The following is a 23,341-nucleotide window of genomic DNA, read 5'->3' as shown; positions in this document are numbered from 1 at the left end:
TGGCCACCTTTCTGGCTGGAGCACAGCTGGTGCAGTGCTGCCTCAGGGCACAGCTCTCCTGCAGGAAGCATCACACAGTCCAAATCAAACTTCCCTTGTACCACCTCTGCTCTGCCCTGGGAGCTGAGGTATGAGGCTGTGGTTCCACATCGCTCTGTCTCAGCTGGGTTGGCAGAGGCAGCAGGTGTGAAGTGTCCTCTCAGCACAGGTAGTTAAATATTAAGCCAAAACATGAACAAAAGTTCCCAGTAAGGGAACCCAGTAAGGTTTCCATCCTCTGCTGGGTACAGCACATTCCCACGAGCACCTGGGCAGCTCCTCAGCGGCACATCTTGTAAGGGGAGCATTTAGTGAATGAGTTATTTCTAATTTGCCACCTGTAATGTTTCCAGTTGCTACACATAGAGCCAAGCAGCTGATGGATAAATTGCCTGGTGAACTGTAGCAGTGTTGTGCTTTGTTGTTCAATTATCAGTGCCTGTAAAAGGAAGCTTTTAGAGTCATTGCTGGAAAACTGCCTCTATTTTAGACATAGATAGCTTCTCAGAAAATAAAATTAGCCAAGATATTAAGTTGAATTATAATTTTGAAAGATGGGATCCATAAAATCAATGCCAAAGAAAGCTGGAGCCTTAAAATCATTTCCATTACACTTTAAAATTGTTGTTACTGCCAAATAGGCAACTGCATTAATTATTAACTTTAACTAAAGAAGTTTCAGAGTATTCCTTATTTTTGTACATTACAAAAACCATGACTGACTTCAAGCTGTGCTGCTTCTGTTAGAGGGAGGTAAAATAAAAAAAACCCTGAGCATGGAGCATGAAGAGAGGTAATAATGAACGTGCTTCAAGTAGCTGTGCGTGGTGGTGTGTGGAAAAGAGCTGGCACAGCTCTCCAAGTGCTCTTAAAAGTCTTGCCTTCTGGCCTCTTGTTATGCTCAATGTACTTCCAAGGAGCAGAAAGGCAAAGTTTGCACAATTGCTTTGTGTTTTTTACACTGCATTTGAATGGGAACCGGAATTCTCAACGTTCTGTGTCCAAGTGGTGTTATGGAGTGTGTAATTTAAGTAAGCCTCAGTTTGCCTCAGAAGTAGCTGATTGTGTAGCAAGTGTAGATGTTCTTTCTGGTGTTCATGACCTGCTTCCCCACAATTGTAAGATTTAGCTTGAAGTTGGCAAAGCCTTGTTCCTGTCTAAATGAAGTGTATCGTGGAGTTCTGAAGCCACACCTAGCTACAGTAATATTGCTTCATATACCCACTTCTCGCTCACCTCAGAAAAGATCTGCATATTGCAAGGACTGTAAATTATACTAAATTGTCAGTTTTCCTGAATCTTCCCTTTCCAACCTAGACTGTTTTCCTACTAGGCTCAGGAACCTGAAATAACACACAGTCCCATCTGACCTGGCTCCCCTTTGGTGTAGTAGACTTGTGGCTTGGTGCAGGTCAGAACCCTGCTTTGTTGTACAGGTGCAGCTTTCACCTTTGGTGTGCTGGAAGGGTTTTGAATGTGTGAGTAAAGCTAATGACTGCATTTTTGTTCTCCCACTGCTCACTTTCATGGAAAGAAGTCTTTTTCTTGTGCAGGGAGCTCTTGGAGGAGAGTGGACTGACTGTGGACACCTTGCAGAAGATGGGGCAGATCACATTTGAATTTGTAGGCAACTCTGAGCTCATGGACGTTCACATTTTCCGGGCAGATCACTTTCATGGAGAGCCAACAGAAAGTGAGGGTAAGTGGCTGGTGGGGGGGAAGGAAGGATGTGCATGCTCTTCTGAGACAGCATTGCTCTTATGAAATGGAGAACTATTCATGCTAAAATGCCTCCCAGAAGGAAGGCAGCTGGGCTGTAGGGGGAAGCTGCTTGTTGACCAATATTACAGTGTAGGCAGCAAAAATCCATGAGGAAGTCCCACGTGCAAAGTTCTTTTGTTTTCTGCCACCAGAAATGCGGCCCCAGTGGTTTCAGCTGGACAAGGTGCCATTCCATCACATGTGGCCGGATGACAGCTATTGGTTTCCCCTGGTGCTTCAGAGAAAGTTGTTTCGTGGCTATTTTAAGTTCCAGGGACAAGACACCATCCTGGAGCACAGCCTGAAAGAAGTGGAGGAAGTTTAAGAAAGCAGAAGCATTCAGCCCATGTGCTACTGCCCACATTGGGCTACAGCACCCTGAGTATGACTTATGAGGGTCTCCTTGCTCAGCTCTCCAGGAAAGGAGACGTATTTTCCAGGTCAGTGGGAAGTAAGGAGATTAAGGGGGTTTCTTAAAGCAGAAATAAAAGTAACAAGATTGTCCATGCTGTGAAGTCCCTGGCTGTGGTAGGCTTGAGTGATTATGTGATTGCAACTATTAAAAATTTAAGTGTTAACCCTTTTTAGTGGCTTAAGCTTTTCCTTCATGGGTGGAAATTTTTTTTTTATTATTATTATTATTAAAAATATTTTTTCAGTAAAGCATGTGTTGTTCTGTTGTAATGGTGCTGTAAAAGTCTTTTCAAAAGTTCAGACCAGAGATTCCTTCAGGATTCTCCAGCTGAACACAGTGTGAGGTTGCAGGAATTAAGAAAACACAAGTCAGAGGTAGATGTACAGCCCTGGCTCAGCCCAGCTTTCACTGTTGCAGCTCCTGCTGTGAAGTCAAATTATTTGAGCATTTCAGGTAAAAATATGCTGAACAAATTCAACTTTCAGCAAGTCCCTGTTGCAAAGCACCATCCCCTAGGGCTGCACACTCTGTTCCAGGGCAGGAGCAGGTGACTGCTCAGCACTGATGTCAGCCCAGCTCACCGTGGTGGGCAGCAAAGTTTAATCCAACCGTGCCAGAAATAACACATCACATATGTAACTTCTTACACAAGTTTTGGTTTTTTTTCTTTTTTTCAAACACTTTTACAGACATATAACACTTACAGATAGAATCTTGGAATGTCATGTAGGATCTGTAAACATTTCCAGTCTACCAGCTGTAGTAATAGTTCTTTAATTCCTGCATTTGGATAAAGTGCTTCATACATAAGGCTATTTGAGCAAAGCAAAGATACAGGATATTCCAGGCAGGCAAAATTCACACCCTCTGAACTATGTTTGTTTCTTGTCTCCCTCCAGCAGTTTTGAAAAATTTATACCACTCAAAAATGTCCTTCTTCATCTGCTCAGCAAGCCACAGCTCAGACTTAGGAGGATGAATTAATACCTTAAAACCTTACTTTTGTGCTGCACACTTGAGTTATTTACAGAGGTTTTGATACCCACCTCTGCTTCTGACCTGGCAGTGAGGGTTCCTGGCTGCTCTAACAGAGAGAATGGCTTGGAGCAAACAGAATAAGCACAAAAGGACAGGCAGCTTTTACAGAGTGTAGGACCTTACTGCATGGTAGGAAAGGGAATGACTGGCAGCCAATACCTGTTAAATACCTTGGTTTATTTCATGGTGGAAACTGTAAATTGCTATGTGAGAGACAGCACGTGACAATCACACAGAATTACCTTCTGTTCCTCCAGGAGTTTGGGTAGGAAAAGAACAAGCGTGGCTCAGGCTTGTACTTCTCTGTTATCCCCTGTCTGCAGTCAGGTGAGTCCTTTCAGGAAGATGCTTTCCCCCAGCCCTGATTTTTAGCTCATGTCAAAGAGCTGGGATGTTACTGCTCCTGTTGCTGTGAGACTGGCAGAGTTTAAGTTCTGTCCCCAGCTGGTGATCTTTGTTTTTTAGTAAACAGCACAAACTGAAGAGTGTAAATTAGCCTGTTACAAATTCCAGGAATTACACCCTTGCATGGTCAAAGGAGAGTTAAAAGCACTGGAATGCAGCAAGGCACTATTGAAAATGTTACAACTTAAGAGGAGCAATTTGCCAGGAAGATGGAAGGAGAGCGAAAGAAGGATCAAAGACTTAAGGTATTGTAAATAGAGTTTTGAGCCTTTCAACACGTGATACTGACAAAAAGCTTGGATATTCCCACTTCACAGCTCAAAGTGGAGAAGCCCTCAGGAGTGAGAAAACATAGAGCCCTTTTCAGAGAACAGTTTTCAGGCAGTCAGCCTTTCAGGGTCTCAGGTGTTGACTACCCTGGTACCTCCAGGACCGCTCTGACACTGAAGGCTTTTCTACCATCACTCCTTTGAACACATGAAAGTTCCCCAACTCAAGCACACACAGAAAAGCTTCCATTCACAAAAGCACATTAACATTTTGGCACTACATCTTACAGGAGCATCAGATCTCAGGTAGGCAGCACACACTCCTCAATTAGCCTGGTTTGGTTAGCGTTTACTGCAGAAGGCAAGAGCACGGAGGTAACTACAAGTGTTTTCCCCACCTTGGCTAGGGTGGGCAGACAGCTGAAGTCAGCTTGATGGATCCTTGGAGTCCCTGCTGCTTCACTCTGGAGGAAGGAAGGTGTGCTTGATGCTGCCCTCTAAGTCTGGCAGATCCATAAACTGAACATAACAAAGACAGTAAGGAAATCCCTCACACATTGAGGTAAACAAACAGTGCTATTTGCACACTGACCAGTCCCCCAGAAGAAAGGTTTGCAAACTAAGGGTTGCATGAAATAGTGTCTACATGTGTCTAGGAATGAGACAGAAGCCTGACAGTCCAGTATGAAATGAACTCTGAAAGTGCCAGCAGCTGGATCAGCTTTGAGAATACTGGGCCTCAGTTCTCAAATACTTGGTGAACAGAGTAAATGCAAAACGAGAAAAGCCCACCTCCAAAACTCTCCTCAAAGACACAAGGGCTGACAATGGAGGAATGGGTGTTTCTCAAAACAATGTAATTCCAGTTTCTTTATCCAGTGGTGTGTCTCTATCATTGTTACAGTCTCTGCACTTGGACTGTAGAATTTGTGCTTGAAGGAGAACAGGAAAGAGGAGTTAGTCTAAAGCCCTAATGTTATTTTGATTTCACTTTTTCGGGGGTTGTTTTTCGATTTTAAATCAAGTTCAAAATTGTAATTTTTTTCTAAAAGTGAGAAGCGCAAAGTTCCATTCAGGCTAGTCATTTGCAACTGCTCCCATAGAACATTGCCCAGTCAAACAAATTACATATGAGACCCATCATAAATTATCAGATCTTGCCCCAAAACGTATTTTCTCAATTTCACTGTTCACCACATCAGGCAAACAAAGATAAATGAGGGAGGATGGGTGCTGAGACTAAGCCAGCCATAACCAGCCAGCACCTTCTGATAATGCCAGGAGTGAAGAGCATGGAAAAGTCTGGTAACACACTTTCCACACTTGAACCACAAACCATCTTCCTCATCAAGACAAGGTCAAGCAGAAAAACCTGTTGTGCCATGCTTGAGATGATACCTTCTTTGTAACTGGACTGTAGAAACATTTTCCTCCCCTGACAGTTTGTTTTGCAAGCAGAATTTCTTCTGCATCACTCAGGAAATCTCCCGGAGAGAATCCAATCTGTCACAGCCATTTGCAGTTCATCTGTCTCACTGGACAAGGCCCATGTGCAGGAGGAAAGTGAGTTAACATTTGAATTGCTGGAAAAAGCTCTTAATGCATTCTGTGCAGGTTGGCTACACACTGCTTTAAGGCCCAGCACTCAAGGAATTCACCCATACCGGTGTATTTACTCCATTTTGAGGAATGTGAGTAATGGTTATTCAGTCTCCTGAAACTGGGCAAATAACTTCTCTTGCTCCTAGCTGAAGAAACTAATCCAGAATTTCTACCTGGGCTAGGAAGAGTTTCATGTTGCACTGAATTTTCTAAATTTAAAAAAAAAAAAACCAACCAAAAGCAAAACAAAAAAGCTTTTGTGATTGGAGGATTTAAATATACTTCCTGATAATGGGGAAGTTCCCCAGTAGGAAAATATTGTAATGGTTCCAGTTTGACAGCAAGCACTCATCCTTGTTAACGTGCTTCCTTTTTTACCCATTCAAAGAAAATTCTAAGAAGCCAAGTCCAAATTCCCCTTTGGAAGCTATTTTGGCCCCAGAGAAGTCAGATTCAGGGAGTCCTGTTCACACAGTTTTGCTGCAGACATTTGCAGTTTGATTATCAGTTTCTCTGGAGGATGTGCACCATTTCCCCTGAGGTAACATAACATGCACATTCTCCCCCTTTGCCTCCCAAGGGAAAGTCACTGGAGATACAAAGTAGAGAACGTTTAGTCCCTTTATCACAACCATAAACTGATCTGAAAACCCCATTACCAAGGGCTGTGGTGTTTTTAGAGATGAGAACTTTCACTTAATTGTCTGCTCTCCTTCACAAACAAACACACTGCAATGCTACCCGCAGCCAGGAAGAATGACAGTAACATCCTGATAATACTGAATTTTTGCTAAAGAACTTTATCAGCACTGTGTTCCAGCCTGCTGGTGTAACAGGATACTTCTGATATTACACCAAAGAAAACACCAGCCTTTGGTCAGCAGCTCTCCAACAGACCTAAACAGCTACTCGCCAGATGGAGGTCAGAACCTCCAGAAGAAATAAACAAGCTACCTTATAGCTGTTCTGCTCCTGTAGTACGGGTGGTTTACATTTAAGGAGTGTTTTAGTCAATTAGTTTCTCATTTATGCCAGGCAAACTCCTCTGAGTTCCTGAACCCAGTTGTCTTTGGCCCCAAACTGAAAAATACGAGCAAGTCCCCAGGCTGCCCTGAAACCATGAAGGGAAACACACTGACAATACATCCATCCAGCACCATCAGGAAAATCCCTGTCACACAGCAGCACTGACCCCTACCCAGCTGGGTTACAAAATCCAACCACTTCATTAATTTTGTGCTGAAGTCTAGCAGTAAGAAATCAAATCCAGATACCTACAATGGGATGGGGGATGGCTTTCAGCTTTCCTTATGCACACACATCCCTAACACAGGCCCTCCGAGACATAAAAGGCAGTTTATCTCCACTACAAGCAAGTGCTTCAGCTATCCTGTTCATCTCAGCACTTCAGAGACATGCAGAGATGTGTCAGCACAGCTGCAGATAAACATGATTGGAGGACTGTTAGTACAAGATGCAGAGGCTTCAGCAACAACACTGCAGCACTCACTGTGCCAGGCCATATCCCGATCCCATGAGGAGTATCTGCAGGATAATGAACATCAGCTCTGCCCCAGAGCATCGAAAAATTACAAAATTGTCTCTATATCCATATGTTCTGCCCCACATCCAGTCTGTCTAAATCAGAGAGCAGCTCAAAGCAGCAATATTAAAAAAAAATAAAAATAGCTGTTTGGAGGATTCATTGGAGGTAGAGGTCCCACCCCTTCGTTGACTGCCCTTCTTGCTCCATGTGGGATGCTCAGAACATTAATTGGAAAAGAAGTTTCCCTCTGGAGGTGACAATGGTGGAGTTGGCATACTGCTAGATCCCACGAAAAGGCAGCTCAACTTCGGCTTCAATTCATTCCAAACTTTACTCATCTGTGAGTGGAGAAGGAGAGAAAGCAGACATGACCACACAGCAGGTAACAATCTCACCACACGGAATTCTAGCGGCAGTCTCGGGTACTCAGAAGCACAACACAAATTTGCTGAAGTATTTTCAGGAAGTTCAGTGGACCCAGATTGCTCCTTTTAGACTGGTGCTACGTGCAGCTCCCTGAACATTTTCCTGAGCATGTATAGAAGGGAGATTTCTCTTCATCATATCCTTTCACTGAAGGGATGGAAGGGAGCTGAAGGAGAAGAGACTTTTCTAATATAACCAAAGCAAGAAAGTCTGTATATTGGGAATATTAAAGCCCATATTTAGGGTTTAACAAAAGGGAACTTCTGTGGTTTAGACCAAAACCCAGAAAGTTTTCTTGTCATAGAATTTCTGTGTAGCACAACAAAAAAACCAGATTAATCTAGCAAACACACATCATTCATTACAGAGTAGAAATTTAATGGTTTGGTCTTTTTCAACTACCCATAGGGTAGGGCCAGCTACAGATGAGAGAAGAAAAGATGAAAAAAACTTGCTGCAAGAAGATACTGTCCTTCAGAGGGGTTAGAGGCCAACCCTGATCCTCACCCCAAAGTGGAAAAACCTCAGGTAACTTTTCAAGTTATGAGAGAGCCCGGCTGCAAAGAGGATTACAGGATGAAGGCCAATGGGTGAAAACAAATCCATTCAAATTCTCATTCATATTTTGGGAAAAAGGACACAGTCCAGAACTCACCTCTTTGTGACCCTGAATCTGGGAGTTAACAAAGGCCCCCAAAATGTGAGATGTGAGAGGCAGGTAGATGTGGATGAGCTGTGTCTCCTGATGCAGGCAATACAGGGAGAAGTAATTCCGCAGCTCCATGGTTATGATCGCGTTTTCTTGCTGAAAGAAGAGGAACTCAGTGACCAGGAAGAGGGTGCCAAGCACTTACAGCAGGAGAAAATAGCATTCCTCCCCATACCAGTAATTCAAACACATACCAAAAACCTAAAACAGGCAGTTCCTGGACCGATTTGATACAACAGGACCCGCTCTCTCCATCACGCAGACTGCTGCTTCCCACAGCTCCTGCAAATGATGTGCTGCCAGAGAGCCAGTAACAAGTGTTGAGGAAAACAAACACGTTTTCCATGTGGCACAGCGGGTAGCTCAGATTTCCCAAAGTACAGGCTACCCTTTCAGTCCAAAAGCTCTCTGCAAATGTGACTGAGCTGGAGAGCAGCACCATTACAGAACCCAGTCCCACCCTTAGCTCTCCGAGGTGCCTGCTCTACCTCCACAATCCGAGACTCCAGTTGCTCCACTGATTCTGGTTCTTTGTTCTGTACAGTGGCACTCATCATCTGCTTCTTCATCATGCTGTACTTGTGCAACGCTCGCTGGTGCTTGTGCAATACCCCCTTCTCATGCCTTTCACACAGGTCCTTTATGGGAAAAGAAAACAACAGGTACATAGTGGGAGCCAAGAGTCAGCAAACACACAGCCAAGTACATCAAGAACACACACACAGACACACTTTATGTCATTTCTATGCTGCAGATTTTTGCTCCTTTGCTTTCAAGAGGGTCAAAAAATGCTGGCAGTTAAGAATTTAAGAAACAAAACTGCTTGAACCCAGACCATTGAGCTTAAGAGGAAACCTGGGGCATCACTTCTGCCAACATTTTGGATCTTATCAGACCTCTTATCTTTTCTGACCTTCTCAGTATTAAGTGCTAGCAATTAATTAAAGTGCTGGCCCAATAGTGTCCTTCAATTTCAGTCCCAGCCTGGGAATGTCAGGAGAGGCTGCCACACAGTTGACCAAAGGATTAGTATTAGCAAAATCCTTTCATTCATAACTGAACTCATGTCTCCATGAGCAAACCAGCAGCAATCTAGTTCACTGCTTAGACTCAAAAGCAGGCAAATCTAAAAACAAAAAGTTACCCGATCCATACAGTTTAACCACTCATATTTTTAAATTCCTTGCAAAATTTGCTCTTTGGCAAGTTCTCATCATCAGACGGGCTGATCAGTAAGGCTACAGAGCTCCCTATGGCCAACAGCCACTCCCCTCCCTCTGCCAGATGCCCAGTTTGCCTCTGAACTGGCCTCACTAACAGTTTTCCATCCAGTTGGCGTTACACCCTCTAAAGAGCACAAGCTTGCTCTAAACAACTTTCTTGTTGGCAGAAGAAAAGCAGAGCTCACTTTATAGGACTGGAGTAAATCCAGGAAAAGGTTCAACTTCTCCACCACATCATTCTCTTCCTGTTTACCCTAGAAAACAAGGGAAAAAGTACATTTTACGTAAGCCTGGCATCACAGCCCTTCACCCCACCATGCAGGCTCTCACTGCACTCTCCAGGGCACATCGGCGCTTACACAACCACATCAAAAATCTCTCTGATGGCACTGGAGTGTTTGGTCTTCAGTGTGCAGAACAAAGACCTGACTGAGGCAGGAACAGCTTTTCCAACTGACTGATCATTAGAACAAGAGGAGTTGGTTTCACAGGCCTGCGTGTCAGTCCTTTCAGCACACTCTGCCTGGAATTCCTTGCTCTTGCAGATTCTCCAATCTTTCATCTTCCCTTCCTACAAGATAACTAATCCATTAAAACTCTGAATACCTGCATGGTCCCCATAATGGTTCGTGCATCAGAAGGCAGAGATGAGACACCAAGACAAATTTCACTACCAGTTTTATTATTTTACAAAATACTCTTTTCCTCCTGTATCAATAGAGCTCTCTGGAGCGTAAACTCTGGAGAAAGAGACGTGGCCTGACTGATCTACAAAAGCACGCTGAGTGTTTTAACACAATGCAATGAAGAGCACTGAAGACAAAAGTATTACTTTGCCTTTGCAGACTGTCGTTTTCTCACATTATTCTGACAGTCATTACCACACTGTACACTTGGACAGGAACGTGGTGCTTCTGTCTGAATGACTCTCATGTAATGTTTAAGTACATGAATGTGAAAATTTGATTCAGAAGTAAGTTATTCTGGGTTCTCTGTAGCAGATTAATAAGATGGAACACAGCACTTTTGGACAGCTCACTCTAGTAGTGAGCTTAACGTGTGCAGTAACCATTTAAAATTACGAAAGAAAGCAGGTTTTTCCCTCCTTTCCCTTGCCTGTTACATTTTTTCCCCCATTAAACACAGTCCAGGTATTTCACACAAGCTTGAACAAGCAGGCTAGTAGTTGAGGATGTGAGCTTGGACTACAATCTCCCTCTTAACTCTTGAAGGGCTTATGTCTACAGAGCTCATGATTGAAGATGAAATTCAAGGATGAAATTCATGTTACAAAAAGAAACAAAAAAAAGTAAAGAACTCACCTGCTGCACAGCCTTATCTGCCAGAAGTGCAAATTCAACAGACAGACCCTTCAAGGCTTGTTTCAGAGTCCCCCATGCGTTGTTGTTCAAAGCAGCCCAGGAAGGAAGTGGGGTAGTGTCTGAGCCCAGAGCACTGGAAGGAGATAAGCAATGGTCACATCTAGGAGACAAATCCCACTCAGTAGATAAAACTTATTTGCAGAGAGCAGTTCAGAGTTTCAAATCAGTCTTAACAGCTCACAGTGCTGAGCTACTACTGTCCCATCCTAATGCAGTTAACTGTGCACATACTGGGGAGAGAGACAATAACACAAGTACCTGAATGTGAAGGTATTTCTGTTTTCTTTCCTCACACTCGAGGGAATGCAGCCTTAGTGGAAAGCGTGCATTTCCTCCTTTCATAGGAGGAAAATTGATCATGTCCTACAGCATGCACTGAAATACCCATTTTTACCAGACCATTTGCAGGTAAACTTGACAACAGTTTTGAGTTCTAAACCAACAGTAGAAACGTTCACATCAGCAAACCCTGTTCCTCCCAACCTACCTTAGCTCCTTCCCAAATATGAGGAGGTCGGAGGCATTATCGATGGCTCGGGAAGCGATCCTCTCCGCACGGTCCCGGAGCTTATAAAAGCTGTTATAAATATTCCTGATCAGCTCCCTGCTGGCAGCAAACTGGGCCTGAATGTCAGCTGGGAGGAAGTCCTGAAGGAGTACAGAGGGGTTACTGGTGGATAAATCAGAGGCACACCACAGTCTGCAGAAGGGGACAGGCTTCCCTCTTGTGCTCACTCCCTCATGCTGTGCTCTAACAACTCTGCAGAGATCAGCTTCCCATTTAGGTGTTCAAGTCAGATGTCACACGAATAGCCCTAATCTTCAGAAGCAGAAAGAGGTTCAGATACCCAGTGTAGACAGAGTTGCCAAAATCTGCAATTCTATTATGCAGTTAAAACAGGGTTTGTGAGGTTTCAAGCTTACAAGTTCTGATCTGATCCTACTGGTAACTCCCAGCCCAGTAAAGTCAAGCATGAACTGAAAGTTCAGCTTTTTTTTGACCAGTTTATCACTGGTAAAAGCCTGAATTAAGCTCCAGTTGCAAAATCTTCTGCAAGCATTGCAGGAACGTGAACAACAACTTGCTTTGAAATTGCTCAATGAACACAGTGGATGTGTACTTAAAACTTGTCATAGCACTAATCACTGGGATAAACAGATATATAGAGAACTTATAACTAACTTTTCCATAACAGTCCAAATTGCTCTCTCACAGGAAGAGGACAACAGACAGAATGAGGGCATGAGCACAAGGGAAAGACATCAGTCTAGATATTAACTTCTAAATTGTGCAATTTGTGCATTTGTTTGTTATGTAAGTACAAGGAATTACAGAGAAACATGTTCTGAGCAGGATTCACTGGTTAATCTTTATCATATTCGTGAGCCAGAATTTAGCTAGAAATATCAGGCCCTTAAGAGTCGAAAGTTTATTTGATCTATTCAATAAAATTACAAGTCCTTCAAACTCTGGAAATAACTGTCTCCTACCTAAGGTCTCCATCACTGCACAAATGCCATAACTGAAGCACTTAGAGCAGAAAGCCATTTAAACCAGAATTACACATTGCAAGAAATTCATATACATACCTTGGCCTGGGTAGCTAATCTGCAAGTCACAAATTCATCTCCTACTCCCTGGACCAACTCCCTTAGCTTATTCTGTACATCCTGGAGAAAATACAGAATCAAATGAGCATGAAATAACTAAGCAACCCAAGGGCAGGTCACACAGGTCTCAGATACATTGCAGCAGTAAGGCACAACTCAGCAGACACAGCTTTACTCAGGTTAGGTTTAATTTAAGGAAAAGCATAATCTCTATTCCCCTAAGAACAGTTATAATTTTCAAAATACTACACTCCTGGCATTGAGTGAAATTACCTTCCACTTTCCACTGTGGAAACACCTACTGAGAGAAAATTCTCTTCATCACAGGGAGCAAACCCACGTAGGTTAACAGCAATTCTGAACGCTGTGCCCAGTGAGGCAGTTACAGCAAGATGTGCAAGCTCAGGACTATTGCTAACAAACACTCACTGAGCCACTGAAGGACAGAAAGAGTTTCAAGAGCACATCTTCTGAGAAAGGGGGATGTCGAGCCACCAGGTTTATGAAACGCTTCAGCGCTCTCCTCCTCGATTCTATGAACTCTCGATCAGCTGCAGGAAGAAACACAGAATTCCAATTAATGCATCTCACATTACAACTCAGAAAGAAAAAAGAAAGCACTGCAACAAAAACCAAAGAATGGTTACCTATAGTCTGCCAGCTCCCAAAACCAGACCTTTTAGACTGACCACCCGAACAAATATTCCATCAAGCATTCTCTACCTCACCAGAATCCAGCATACACAGCCACATGTGGTTATTTCCACAGGGGGGGGTCAGGGAGGAAGGAAAAACAACCAAGCCCAAGGCCTGAAACCTCCACTTACAAACTGTGGGCCTACAGAGATTCTTCTTCCTCTGAATCAATTCCACAGAGGATATCCCAGTCTGTTTGGGACTCCTGGGATCAGCATCTATCCTTTTCATGCAAGATGTCAAAAAGTACTTTGGAAGACTTGCACAGTAATCTGCAGTACATCCATCCAGAGTCTTGTCAAACTAAAAAAATTCTGCTCCTCTTGCTGAAACAGGAGGATTTTTAATCTAGCAATAACTGCAGTAAGGCAATAAATCAGAGCTCCTGGAGTTTTTCAGGAGCAATAAAAATAAAACCAAATATTAAAGAAAGTAGCATAGAAAGAAATTAAAGGAATGCTCTTATCCATGACAACACTCCTGTATCATGAAGCGTTACTACTCCTTTCCCTCAGTTTTAAGCTGGCAGTTTGCTGGCTCTGAGGACTCTCACAGGTGATCCTCACTACAGCACCACCCACCAATTCCTTTTTTTGCCGTTGGGGTTGCAGATCTTGATTTTGCTTTGCTCACACTTAACCTACATGGATGTTTGTGAAGTCGTGTACACACTTCCCACAGGATCTGCCTCAGTTGGTTGCCATCCTCCAAACGAGCAGAGCAGGACATCCATCTCCATCTGACAGATGGAGGGGAGCAGACCCCCATTGGTGTAACTCAGCAGAGGAGCACACCAAGGACAAAGCACAGAGCTTTGTCCATCCAGCTCTGGGACTTGGAGGCTCCAAGAGTCACACATCTGTACTAATCCATCAAATCCTGTGTCCTGCAATACCATTTGTCAGTCCATTAATCTACTCAGAAACAAGAACTACCCATTCCCTTTCCTTTTTCCTGTTTGCAGTTTCCATTAGGCCCACTTCCACAGCTCTTCTATATGCAGTCACTGGACTAAAGGCAATCAGCACACTCTGCCTCATCACAGCTTTGCACTGTATTAGAACTGTTCTCCTAGCATAGTTTGGGAACTAATCCTATCATTTTTTTTCCCTAAAGTTATGATATGTGTGGGAAGAAATGCACTGGTGAATGCAGGGAAATATCAACACACCAGCAGTGCAAGGAAATAACAGTTCCTGACAAGTGATAGATATTGGGAGCTTCTTTCAAGCGTCCTTTCTCCACTGAGATTAATCAGAGACAGTATCTTTGCTCACAGGTGTTGCATGAGGTGGAAATTCTGGCTGAGAACACTGAATCAGGTTAAATTCAATACATGGGTTTCACACCCCCAAAAAAAGCTTTCACAGTTCACGTTCCATCATAAGAATATATGACCATTGAAGCTTTTCAGGGGTATGATTTTGCTTTGCTCCAGTTCACTATATACCCTGCTCTGCTCACTGTTTACCAATTCTGCTTTACTGGAGCAGTACATGGACTCCTCAATTGAAATCAATTATTTATTGAAACACAGTGAGCTTAGCACCATGGGCAGGAGAGAAGACACTGAAAAGTTTGTTCTTGCACAGATAAAGTATTAAACAAGACAGAATTCTATACAGTTATGCAACATTCGAAATAATACATGCTTAAAAACAGCGTCAATATTTGAGATTAATGAAAAATGTTCCTGAAGGAGCTTTGATATGCTTTGTGTCTTGGGATACTTCTTGGTTTCTAGTCTAACACCTGAAGTATACTTCAATGATCTGACACTGGTTCCATTTAGGTTGGACAAGAACTTTTAAGGTCACTGAATCCAGCTGTTAAACTAACACTGCCACGTCCACCACTAAACAATGATCATCATGACCCGTTTTTCTAAGAAGCAATACCTGCAACTCTGCCATGCTCTTGTGTAGAATTACACCTAAAATCTTATTAAGAAAAATCATTAGATACTGAAATTCCACAGGAAGAAACCCCACTGAAGTTTCACATTAATACCTCACCTGTAGGAATTTCTAGGATGGCAATCATTCACCCCTCCAAACTGTGTATTGTAACCTCAAAGTTGTTGTCTGAGCCAAGCAGAACCCAAGACTTTCAATCTTTTGAACACTTATTTTCCACAGTATCACCTTGATTGCGCTTGCACCGTGAAGCAAAACCCCTCCAGTGAGAAATGAAGATGCAGTTTTACCTCCCAGCATCCTCTTTGGGGGCAGTGCTGGCACCATGCGATAGGGGAACTTCTGCAGCAGCATCTCATGGAACACCACGAAATCGTTGTATCGTCTGTACACGGAGCACTTGAATCTCTGCAGGGAAGGAAGGGGGAGGGTAACTCAATACACACCTTAGACAGCAGCACTTGCACAATTTTTTTGTGCTGCCAATACAATTTCTTCACTAGCTCAAAACAGTTTGAAATATCCAGCTACCTACACCAATTTGTCACAAAACCATTCCGTTTTCATTGTCATACACCTGCTTTTGTACAGAGCTCAGGTTTCAAGCAAGTGAACTTGCAGACCATCCTTCACACCCAGGCCAGGAAGGCCCAGTGCTACTGCATTAAAATTGAGCCAACACAACTGATCTACACCAAACCAGCATCACCCAGCACATCTTAACCACTCAAGACCTTGCCAGCAGAAACTGCAAAGGCATTCTTAAGAGCATACATTCTCACCAAGCCCAAAACTTGTTCACATTACCTTGCTGGAAACCTCATATTCCACATGTTTCAGAAAAAGGCCCTTCTTCTCAGGTATAAGCTCCACCTGTACACTATCCTTGCTCAATAGCTCTTGTAGGGTGTGGGAAAGCAGCAGTGGATTTCCCTGGGGCGTCTGCATTAGAAACTGTTCTGGTTCCCTTGGTTCATTTACTGGAGGCTTTGCCAAATCTAGAAGACAAAAAGGGAAAAAAACAATAGACCTGATAAGATATAGTAAAAGAAGTAGCTTTAAAATATTCTGTTCCTTTGCTTGGTGCTCCCAGAATGGTGCAACACAACCAGAAGCCCAGCCAGGCCACTCCCCCAGGAGGTAATGCTGCTTCACACACGTTCCCAACCCCGGTACCTCCCTGCTCACAATACCCAGGAGCACCACCAATTATATCGAGTCAGAGAGACATCTCCACTAAGCAAAGAATCACAGGCCAAATTTGTTCTGTGAATCAGCTAAGAGGCCTGCATTTCCTGTCTGTCCAGCTCCCACCACAGCAGGATCTGCCAAAATGAACGAAACCCTTGCTCAGCACTTTTGGATCCTGCCTAGAACAACTCATGGAAGGAAAGAAAAAATGTGTCGTTTTACTGCGCTGCAGAAATTTATTCCATTAATTTTGCATATCATGACAAAGGAAGGAGACACTTCATTTGACATAATTTTATTAAACTCTATGACAGCGTGCTACAGTGAGTGTGAACTACAATGATTTACTATGTCAACATACTTAAGTTCCAAAGCAGAGGGAAAAGGTTCCTAATAAGTGCTACCAACCCAACAATTCCCCAGTCACAGCCAGCTGTGGCAAAATCTTCAAATTTACCTATTCTATTCCACTGCTGGTAGTTGGAAAACAAACAGCTTTTAACAGTGAATTTGACCACAGCTGGGCAGCTTTGGACAGTAACTGATTCTGCAGAAGAGAAAAAAGATGGGTCTCAAGAATGTGGCCCCAGAGGACAAATGACATCAAAGAAGGGGCAAAGCTGATGACTCAGTGCTCTCTTATTAGGTGCTTGACTGCAGTTTATTGTCTCAACCTGACTTTATAACTACATCTATTATGTGACTGTAAACTAAGCTTACATTGTTTTTCAAAGCAAACCTTTCTTTTCCACCCATTCCACACATAGGAAACAGTGTGAAAAATGAGGGTACAACCCTGAAATCTATTCACCCCATACCTGATTTCTGCTCTCCAGGCTGGAGCAGGTGGGTTGCTTCCTCTCTGTAAGAGGCATATTGTGAACAAGCTCTTTTGCAAAGCAAGTCAAATCCACTTACGAAAGATACCTGAAAAGCCAGGTAGGATTCATTATCCCTTCCTTGCCATTGTGCAGAAGTTCTTAAATATATCTGCAATTTTGAGAACACAGACAGTAACGCAACAGAAGCAAGCAGTATTTCTTTAAGCTTTGATACATAGTTCAAAAAGTTGCTAACTGCGTAACAGATTAACTCAGGGAAGATAAGAAGTCATATCCTTAACTTGAAAGCCCTGACCTCCTCCTGATAAGGATTTCCCACCTGCTCCTTCATGTGCCCTAGGCCCTGATAAACGGGAAAAACAAGCAATCTTTAATTCCTCAGATCTATGACTTCGTAACAGTCACTTTGCTATTTGTTCCATAAAATGGCTTAATGAAACCAAACCAAATCCAGGACAAATGACCTTATCCCACATGCCTCGTCAGGCTTCAGATTCCTGCTAATGTGACTCAGAGAAGCAAGTCTTAACACCTCTGCTTTAATAGACTAATATATCACCTGCTAACCCCACCTATGTAGCAGCTCCTAAGAATTTCCAGCTACCTGCCAGCAATTTGCAGTTAAATAATGCAAACTAATTCAATGTTGACATGGGATGCTGCTGGATGAAGTGATAACATCTGTAGAGCACAAGGCATCCTGGATATCCTGGATAGAGCAGCAGTTCTCTGGGTGTCCACTGTAATTCTTGGGTTTAACTGCTCAAGACACATCAGTGAAATGCAACAAGACACAGCAGATGCTGTTACTCCTCCAGCGCACACACACATCCCTACACAGAATTCCAGAGCCTTCAGTGATGCCCAGCCACTGGCCAACATTGCAGAGGCCCCTCCCAAGGAGGGCTACTCAAAATGCACCCTGACTACTTCCCCAAGCAGTGCCAATCTGTACTAACACAACATCTCCTCCTGCCTATTGATTCACTGTCTCTGCTTCCCATCTTTCTGCTGGAAAACCAACAGCACAAACTGGTCCCTGAACTGGGGCTCAACACTGTCTGGTAAACTACTGAAACCTCAAGGGCAAGAGATAGGTATGAGGAGAAAAGGGTATAGGGTGAACATGAAACCATCAGTGTTTCATCTGTGAGTCCCAGAACCAAACTGATGCTGAGGACTCTCAAGTTCATTACAGATCTGAACCCCATTGCCCAGTAAGACATCTACAGAGTGATGCCCCACCAAGCAAGACTCCACAGTCCTTTGACAATTCAGCCACGTTGCTCTTTTCTAGGTAATTCTTCCCCAGTTTTCAATCAAGTTACTCTCTAAATTTGCTTTCTAAAATTCACCTACGGGAAATGCCTTCTCTTTATCAGCAGTTCACACTCCTGGCTCTCCCTGAAATATTCTGTAGCTTCTTTACATCTCAACCTTGTCTAAATGTGTGAAATCACACAAACCAGACAACCATGCAAACAAGTTTGAATAATTACTGTTTAATTAATAACCTCAGCATGTCTGGTATCAACAAGACAGTTACTCAGAGTGAATCTACACCCACAAACACTGGTCTGAGAACACAATAAAATGACTTTGGAACAGCTGTTAACCTGCTTTTAGGAACTGTTTATCATGGCATTAACACTAACCCTACAGAGCAATATATACTGGAGCTATTCTTCAGCCCATTTTTCATTGTACTTACTAAAGAGCCTTTTTGGGAACAGCCTCCAGAGCCCTGGCCAGGAATGGTGGATAATGGTGGGAACTCATTGGTACAAGCTCCTGTGTTCAGCCAGTCAAAGGATTTACATGCATTGTAACAGAACACTTAGAGCTTCCCATCACGAACTCTCTGCTGGAGAGCAGCTAATTCTGAAAACGTTCCCTTTGGTTTCAGCAGATCATTATCTAGTAAAGCTTATATAGAGAGAGCAGCAAGTGGATACAGAAATGCGGTATGGAATGATCCCCTGGAACACTGGGAAGCAGACAAAATAAAAATCAGCTTTTTCCTACAAGCTAAGCTTTTGCTACAGCAGTTTCCCAATCTGTTGCCAATAAGATATCAGGAAGTGGCCTGGTACAACTGAAAACAAGTTGATATAAAAGTTAAAAATAATACATAAACATATACATATGCAAACAAGAAGAACTAAAAGTTTGAAGAAGCATTCAAAGCATGGCCCAATTTTTGTTTGGTCATAAAAGAAAACAGCTATGAAAACACTGCATAATACTTTTTCTTTTTTTCTTTTTTGGTAACGTGTCAGGCAGCCTTTGGAATGAAGGGAGTTGAGAAACTTACCCAGAAAACAACTGCAATAGAAAATCTCTCTACTTCATACCATGTGTTTCACCCTTTAGTTAGTGCTCAACGTTCATTACTCCACTGAAACAACGGGGCAGCAATCTGCCCTCCAGAGTTACCAGTTTCCCCCATCCAAATTTCCAAAATCATGCATTTATGAAAGGCAGAGCAGCATTCCAAGTACCTGGATAGCTGCACAGAGGTTTTACATGCGAGTAAGCACATACAGTAGAGCAATGCCAGGGCCGGAAGCACAGGTGGTAAATCACAAGACTGATTTCCCTTCCCTGTTTAAGCTCTGTCAATCAAATTTGGAGGCCTCATCTCCATTTTACAGATGGCTGATGCTACCAACTCTTTATTACACCAGGTGCTAATCAGATAAATTTATTAGACATGCTTAAGTAGATGGTGCCACAGAATTAGTTGCTACATTAGTAGCATATTTTCTAGAAGGAGAAAGGAGCCTGTAAGGAAGCAAAACCTTCAGGAAAAACAGCTAAGATCTCTCCTCCATCATCACAGGCCACAGCTGTGTGGAGCAGAGGGGATCTGACCCACAGGAAATGCAAGGGAATGTGAAAACTGACTGGTTTTGTACACAGATACCTCAGATTTCTCCCTGGAAAAAAGGAGGGCTCCACTACCAACTCCTGGGCCAAGAATACTAAAGCAGCAATGTAAATAGCATTCATCAGCATTTCCCTTTCCTTTCTGTCTTCTCATGAGAAGCCTGAGGAATTATGAAAATGCCTTTCCCCCTTATTGTGTCAGACACATTCCTCCATGATTCCAGAATCCAGTGTCCACATCAGCCTCCCTGAAAGCTGGTGCAGATTTCAACTACAAAATAAAATATATTCCTGTCTTACTTTTTCTTTTTTAAAAATATTACATAATTTGAAATCCCCTAAAAAAGCAAAGAACAAGAGAAGTCCCCCCCAAAAAAAGCAAAAAACCTTTGTTCCTATTAAAGGCTTAACATATTTTTTGAGACAACTGCACTCAACTTGTTTGTTTTGAAGAACTTAAAACCATGCAGTTCTTATTTTAAAAAAAGAAAAGCAAAAGAATCAGTCTAACAAAGCCAAGTGCTGCACAGCTGTGAGTTCAACACAGAAGGCAGGTCTGTATTTCTTACTGGGTATAAGAAAAGTTATCATACTTAGCTTCACTCTAATTGAGAGTCTTCTTCCTCCTCCTTCCCAACAATTCCCTTGTAAATACAAGCTACCCAATGCCAAAATGAGACAAAATAGCACACACACTATCATAAAATTAGATGTTGAGAAACAGGCTCCAACGTTTTGTTTTTCTCCTTAAAAAAAACCAAAACACCACCACCGCAGCTTTCTCAGTGCAGATGACAAGTATGTACCCTGCACTAGTTAGCCTGGGTTTTCTGGGGGTTTTTTCTTTGGCTAGGTTTTTATATTTCCCTTTGTTTTTGAGGTGTTGCGGGTAGTTTGGTTTTGGTTTGGGGGTTTTTTTCCAAGTAAGTTCAAGATTGTTATTCAGCACTCGGTGCTCTTAGAGATGAAACAGAGAAGTTATGCCACAACTCAAAAATAGATGAGACTATTGAAGCTTTATTTAGTAATAATTAAAAAGCACCTGAATTTCTGCAGTCCCCTGCAGCTGTAGGCCGCTTAGCTCCTTCTCAAACTACCACAATCCCATACTCCAGCAGAAAAAAACTCCAACACCAATTTATCTCATCCCAATGTCACACAGATTTACTGTGTGTAAAGAGCTAACCCTAAGCCTAGCACCCTGTTCTTTTAACTGTGCTGTTAGATCATCAACTGATTCATCTGATTTCCCAGGTCTGGGAACTGAAGGGACACATTCCATTCACAAGCCAGCCATGAGCCACAGTCCCCAGCCGCAGCAAACACAATAAAGTGAGATGGAGCTACTTTGAAGAAATAACAAGATTAGCAGAGAAAAATCCATCGAGGAATGTGCCCAAAGATTACAGAGACAAAAAGTCAAATGCTCACTAGGGCTGGTTCCCAGCACCTAGTGGATGACTGCAAAGCTATCATTTTTCACAAAGAGGTTGGAAGTGTAAAAATTCACACCCAAAAATGTAACCCAGCAAGCAATAACCCAAACAACTACTCCTGGAAACTTTCGCAAGGACATTTTAGCCTGACTACAAAACTGGCAAGTTTCCACAACCAACTGTCCCTACAGAGGTCAAGAATATCCCATGAAAATAAATAGTTTATCTTTGTTTTGCCTCTCATCTTCCTTACACGTTTCTCACCCTCCTGATTATGCTGGGGGAAAAACTTGACGTTAGCATTTAAGCATTAAAAAATGGCATTGCCACTCCAGACACTACAGCCTCCCAATGGTCTTTTCACACACTTTATAGTAAGAACAAGCTCACTCACATCCCAAATCCTGTTGAAAAGCAATCATTAAACCACTCCTCCTTTTGTACCAATTCCACATGTCTGGAACTGGTACATTTTTCTCCATCAACCTGCACCAACCGATAAAACTTGAAGACTGTGGGAGAAATCAGCGGTCATGTGCAAATTACACTGTCTGTAACCTGCACAGCCCTCCCACGGGCTGCACACACAGTTAAAAGGTTTACCATCAGAAGAAAAAGAGACACCTCGCTCCCTGCACAGCCAACACACCTGGATTAGCTCCCTGCAATTGCTGGAACACAGACTCACATGGAAGTAAAAGCAAAAGGGAAAAAAAAATCAATAAAAGCCACTCTGCAAAATTTAATTCAACATACTGGATATTATCCTTTTTTCTCTTTGATTGTATTAAAGTAGTTTGAACTCTGCAAAATCAAATAGACAGCATTTGTAGGTGGTCTCTTAGGGGGCATCAATGATACCTATCAGGACTCTCCATTACTCTGCATATTTCATTCCTCCCAAAATACTCACTGATAAGCTGCTGATCTCCAAAAGAATTACATATGGGTGTGAAACTTCAAAGATCTCTGAACCTGCATCATGATGCTAGAAATAAAAACATTGCTGCATTCACAGCAATGTTTTTCTTTAACTAAAATCATTATATACCCTCTCTCAGTGTTCATCATAAAATCTTTGCCAAAGAAAACCAAGTTTTCTAAAGAAGTCTGAGTAGATCAGAAAGGTACAGAAGCACCATCACCAGAAGTTAATCAGTTCAAGAATACTTGGAGACAACGTTTTATCTCTATAAGGCTCCTGAAGCAGATGGTAAACCCATAACAGACATACCTGAGCAAGCTCTCTCTTTGGTACAGTAGGACATTTTTTCCACAAAGGCTGCTGTTCAATATGTTACATCAGTCCTGGACAGAAATATTCCAAAATAATTTATTTATAAGCATTATCTGCATCAGGAGCATCACAGGCCTAACAAAAGCACACTCACAGTGGATCTTGAATATAATCCAACCAAACCATTTTTCCCTGCATTAAGCTTACCTACTCATATTTCTTTCCAAAGTGAGCAAAAAAAAAAAAAAAATACTATGCACAGATCAAGTACAACACTTCAGCCACTTCGAAGAGAACTTTAGAGAACACTCTAAAAGTTTCCTTCAGTTTAACTGTTAAGGAGTCTAACACGTTATTCCCTCAATTCACCCAGGAGCTCCCTCCATCTCTCATTTCGCAACAAGCGCTGGCAGTATTTGGCTACAAGTTTCTTCATCCCAGAGCCAGCTGCACGCTCCTAGAACTGCAGCGTTAGGAGCTGCTGCTTTCCCCGCTGGATGTGCCGCTGGCTCGGCTCGGAGCGGAGGCACAGGGACCGCCCGTGCCGCTGCCCACTGACCCGCTGCGGAACGGCTCCAACGTGCCCCGAATCCACCTCGGCGGGCGGGGAGCAGGCACGGAATAAAGTCTGTCCAGCACGCAGGGAGCGCTCGGCCGCGTGACTCCCCACGGGAGACGTTCTGGACCGCGCCCCGTGCCCGCGTCCAG

The 23,341-nt window shown here is 42.9% G+C and overlaps 2 protein-coding genes across 5 annotated transcripts in view; one reads left to right on the top strand and one right to left on the bottom strand.

Moving 5' to 3' along the window:
* The window catches only part of NUDT1 (nudix hydrolase 1), a 4,925-nt gene extending 2,462 nt beyond the window's left edge, over positions 1–2,463 (top strand). For all 3 annotated transcript variants that reach the window (XM_017734112.1, XM_008633473.2, XM_017734111.1), the window contains exons 3-4: positions 1,593–1,738; positions 1,953–2,463. In XM_017734112.1, coding sequence (XP_017589601.1) covers positions 1,593–1,738; positions 1,953–2,125 — 319 coding nt within the window. In that variant the 3' untranslated portion in view covers positions 2,126–2,463. The remainder of the gene's footprint in view (positions 1–1,592; positions 1,739–1,952) is intronic.
* Positions 2,464–2,851: 388 nt separating this feature from the next.
* On the bottom strand, positions 2,852–23,127 carry SNX8 (sorting nexin 8). Of its 2 annotated transcripts, none has more exons than XM_017734110.1 (11): positions 22,631–23,127; positions 15,846–16,036; positions 15,329–15,446; positions 12,856–12,977; positions 12,406–12,486; positions 11,303–11,463; positions 10,756–10,888; positions 9,619–9,687; positions 8,699–8,848; positions 8,157–8,306; positions 2,852–7,413 (listed from the first exon to the last, which is right to left on the bottom strand). In XM_017734110.1, the coding sequence occupies exons 1-11, from the start codon at positions 22,662–22,664 to the stop codon at positions 7,300–7,302; spliced, it is 1,323 nt and encodes a 440-aa protein (XP_017589599.1). In that variant the 5' UTR covers positions 22,665–23,127; the 3' UTR covers positions 2,852–7,299. The 2 variants fall into 2 exon arrangements, with proteins under 2 accessions (XP_017589599.1, XP_008631694.1); XM_008633472.2 differs by lacking the exon at positions 22,631–23,127 and adding an exon at positions 17,048–17,251.
* Between the last annotated feature and the right edge of the window lie 214 nt (positions 23,128–23,341).

The sequence above is a fragment of the Corvus brachyrhynchos genome, unplaced genomic scaffold (assembly GCF_000691975.1).
Source record: "Corvus brachyrhynchos isolate BGI_N302 unplaced genomic scaffold, ASM69197v1 scaffold5, whole genome shotgun sequence".
NCBI classification, from domain to species: domain Eukaryota; kingdom Metazoa; phylum Chordata; class Aves; order Passeriformes; family Corvidae; genus Corvus; species Corvus brachyrhynchos.
The sequence above is the reverse complement of the archived record's forward strand: the minus strand, read 5'-3'. Positions and strand labels throughout refer to the sequence as shown.

Coding starts and splice junctions, on each gene's coding strand:
- SNX8 (XM_017734110.1), bottom strand. CDS start 22,664: ATGTCCTACTGTACCAAAGAGAGAGCTTGCTCAG. Junction 11,464..12,405: donor GATTAGCTACCCAGGCCAAG/GTATGTATATGA, acceptor GTACTCCTTCAG/GACTTCCTCCCAGCTGACAT. Junction 8,849..9,618: donor ATTTACTCCAGTCCTATAAA/GTGAGCTCTGCT, acceptor TTTCCCATAAAG/GACCTGTGTGAAAGGCATGA.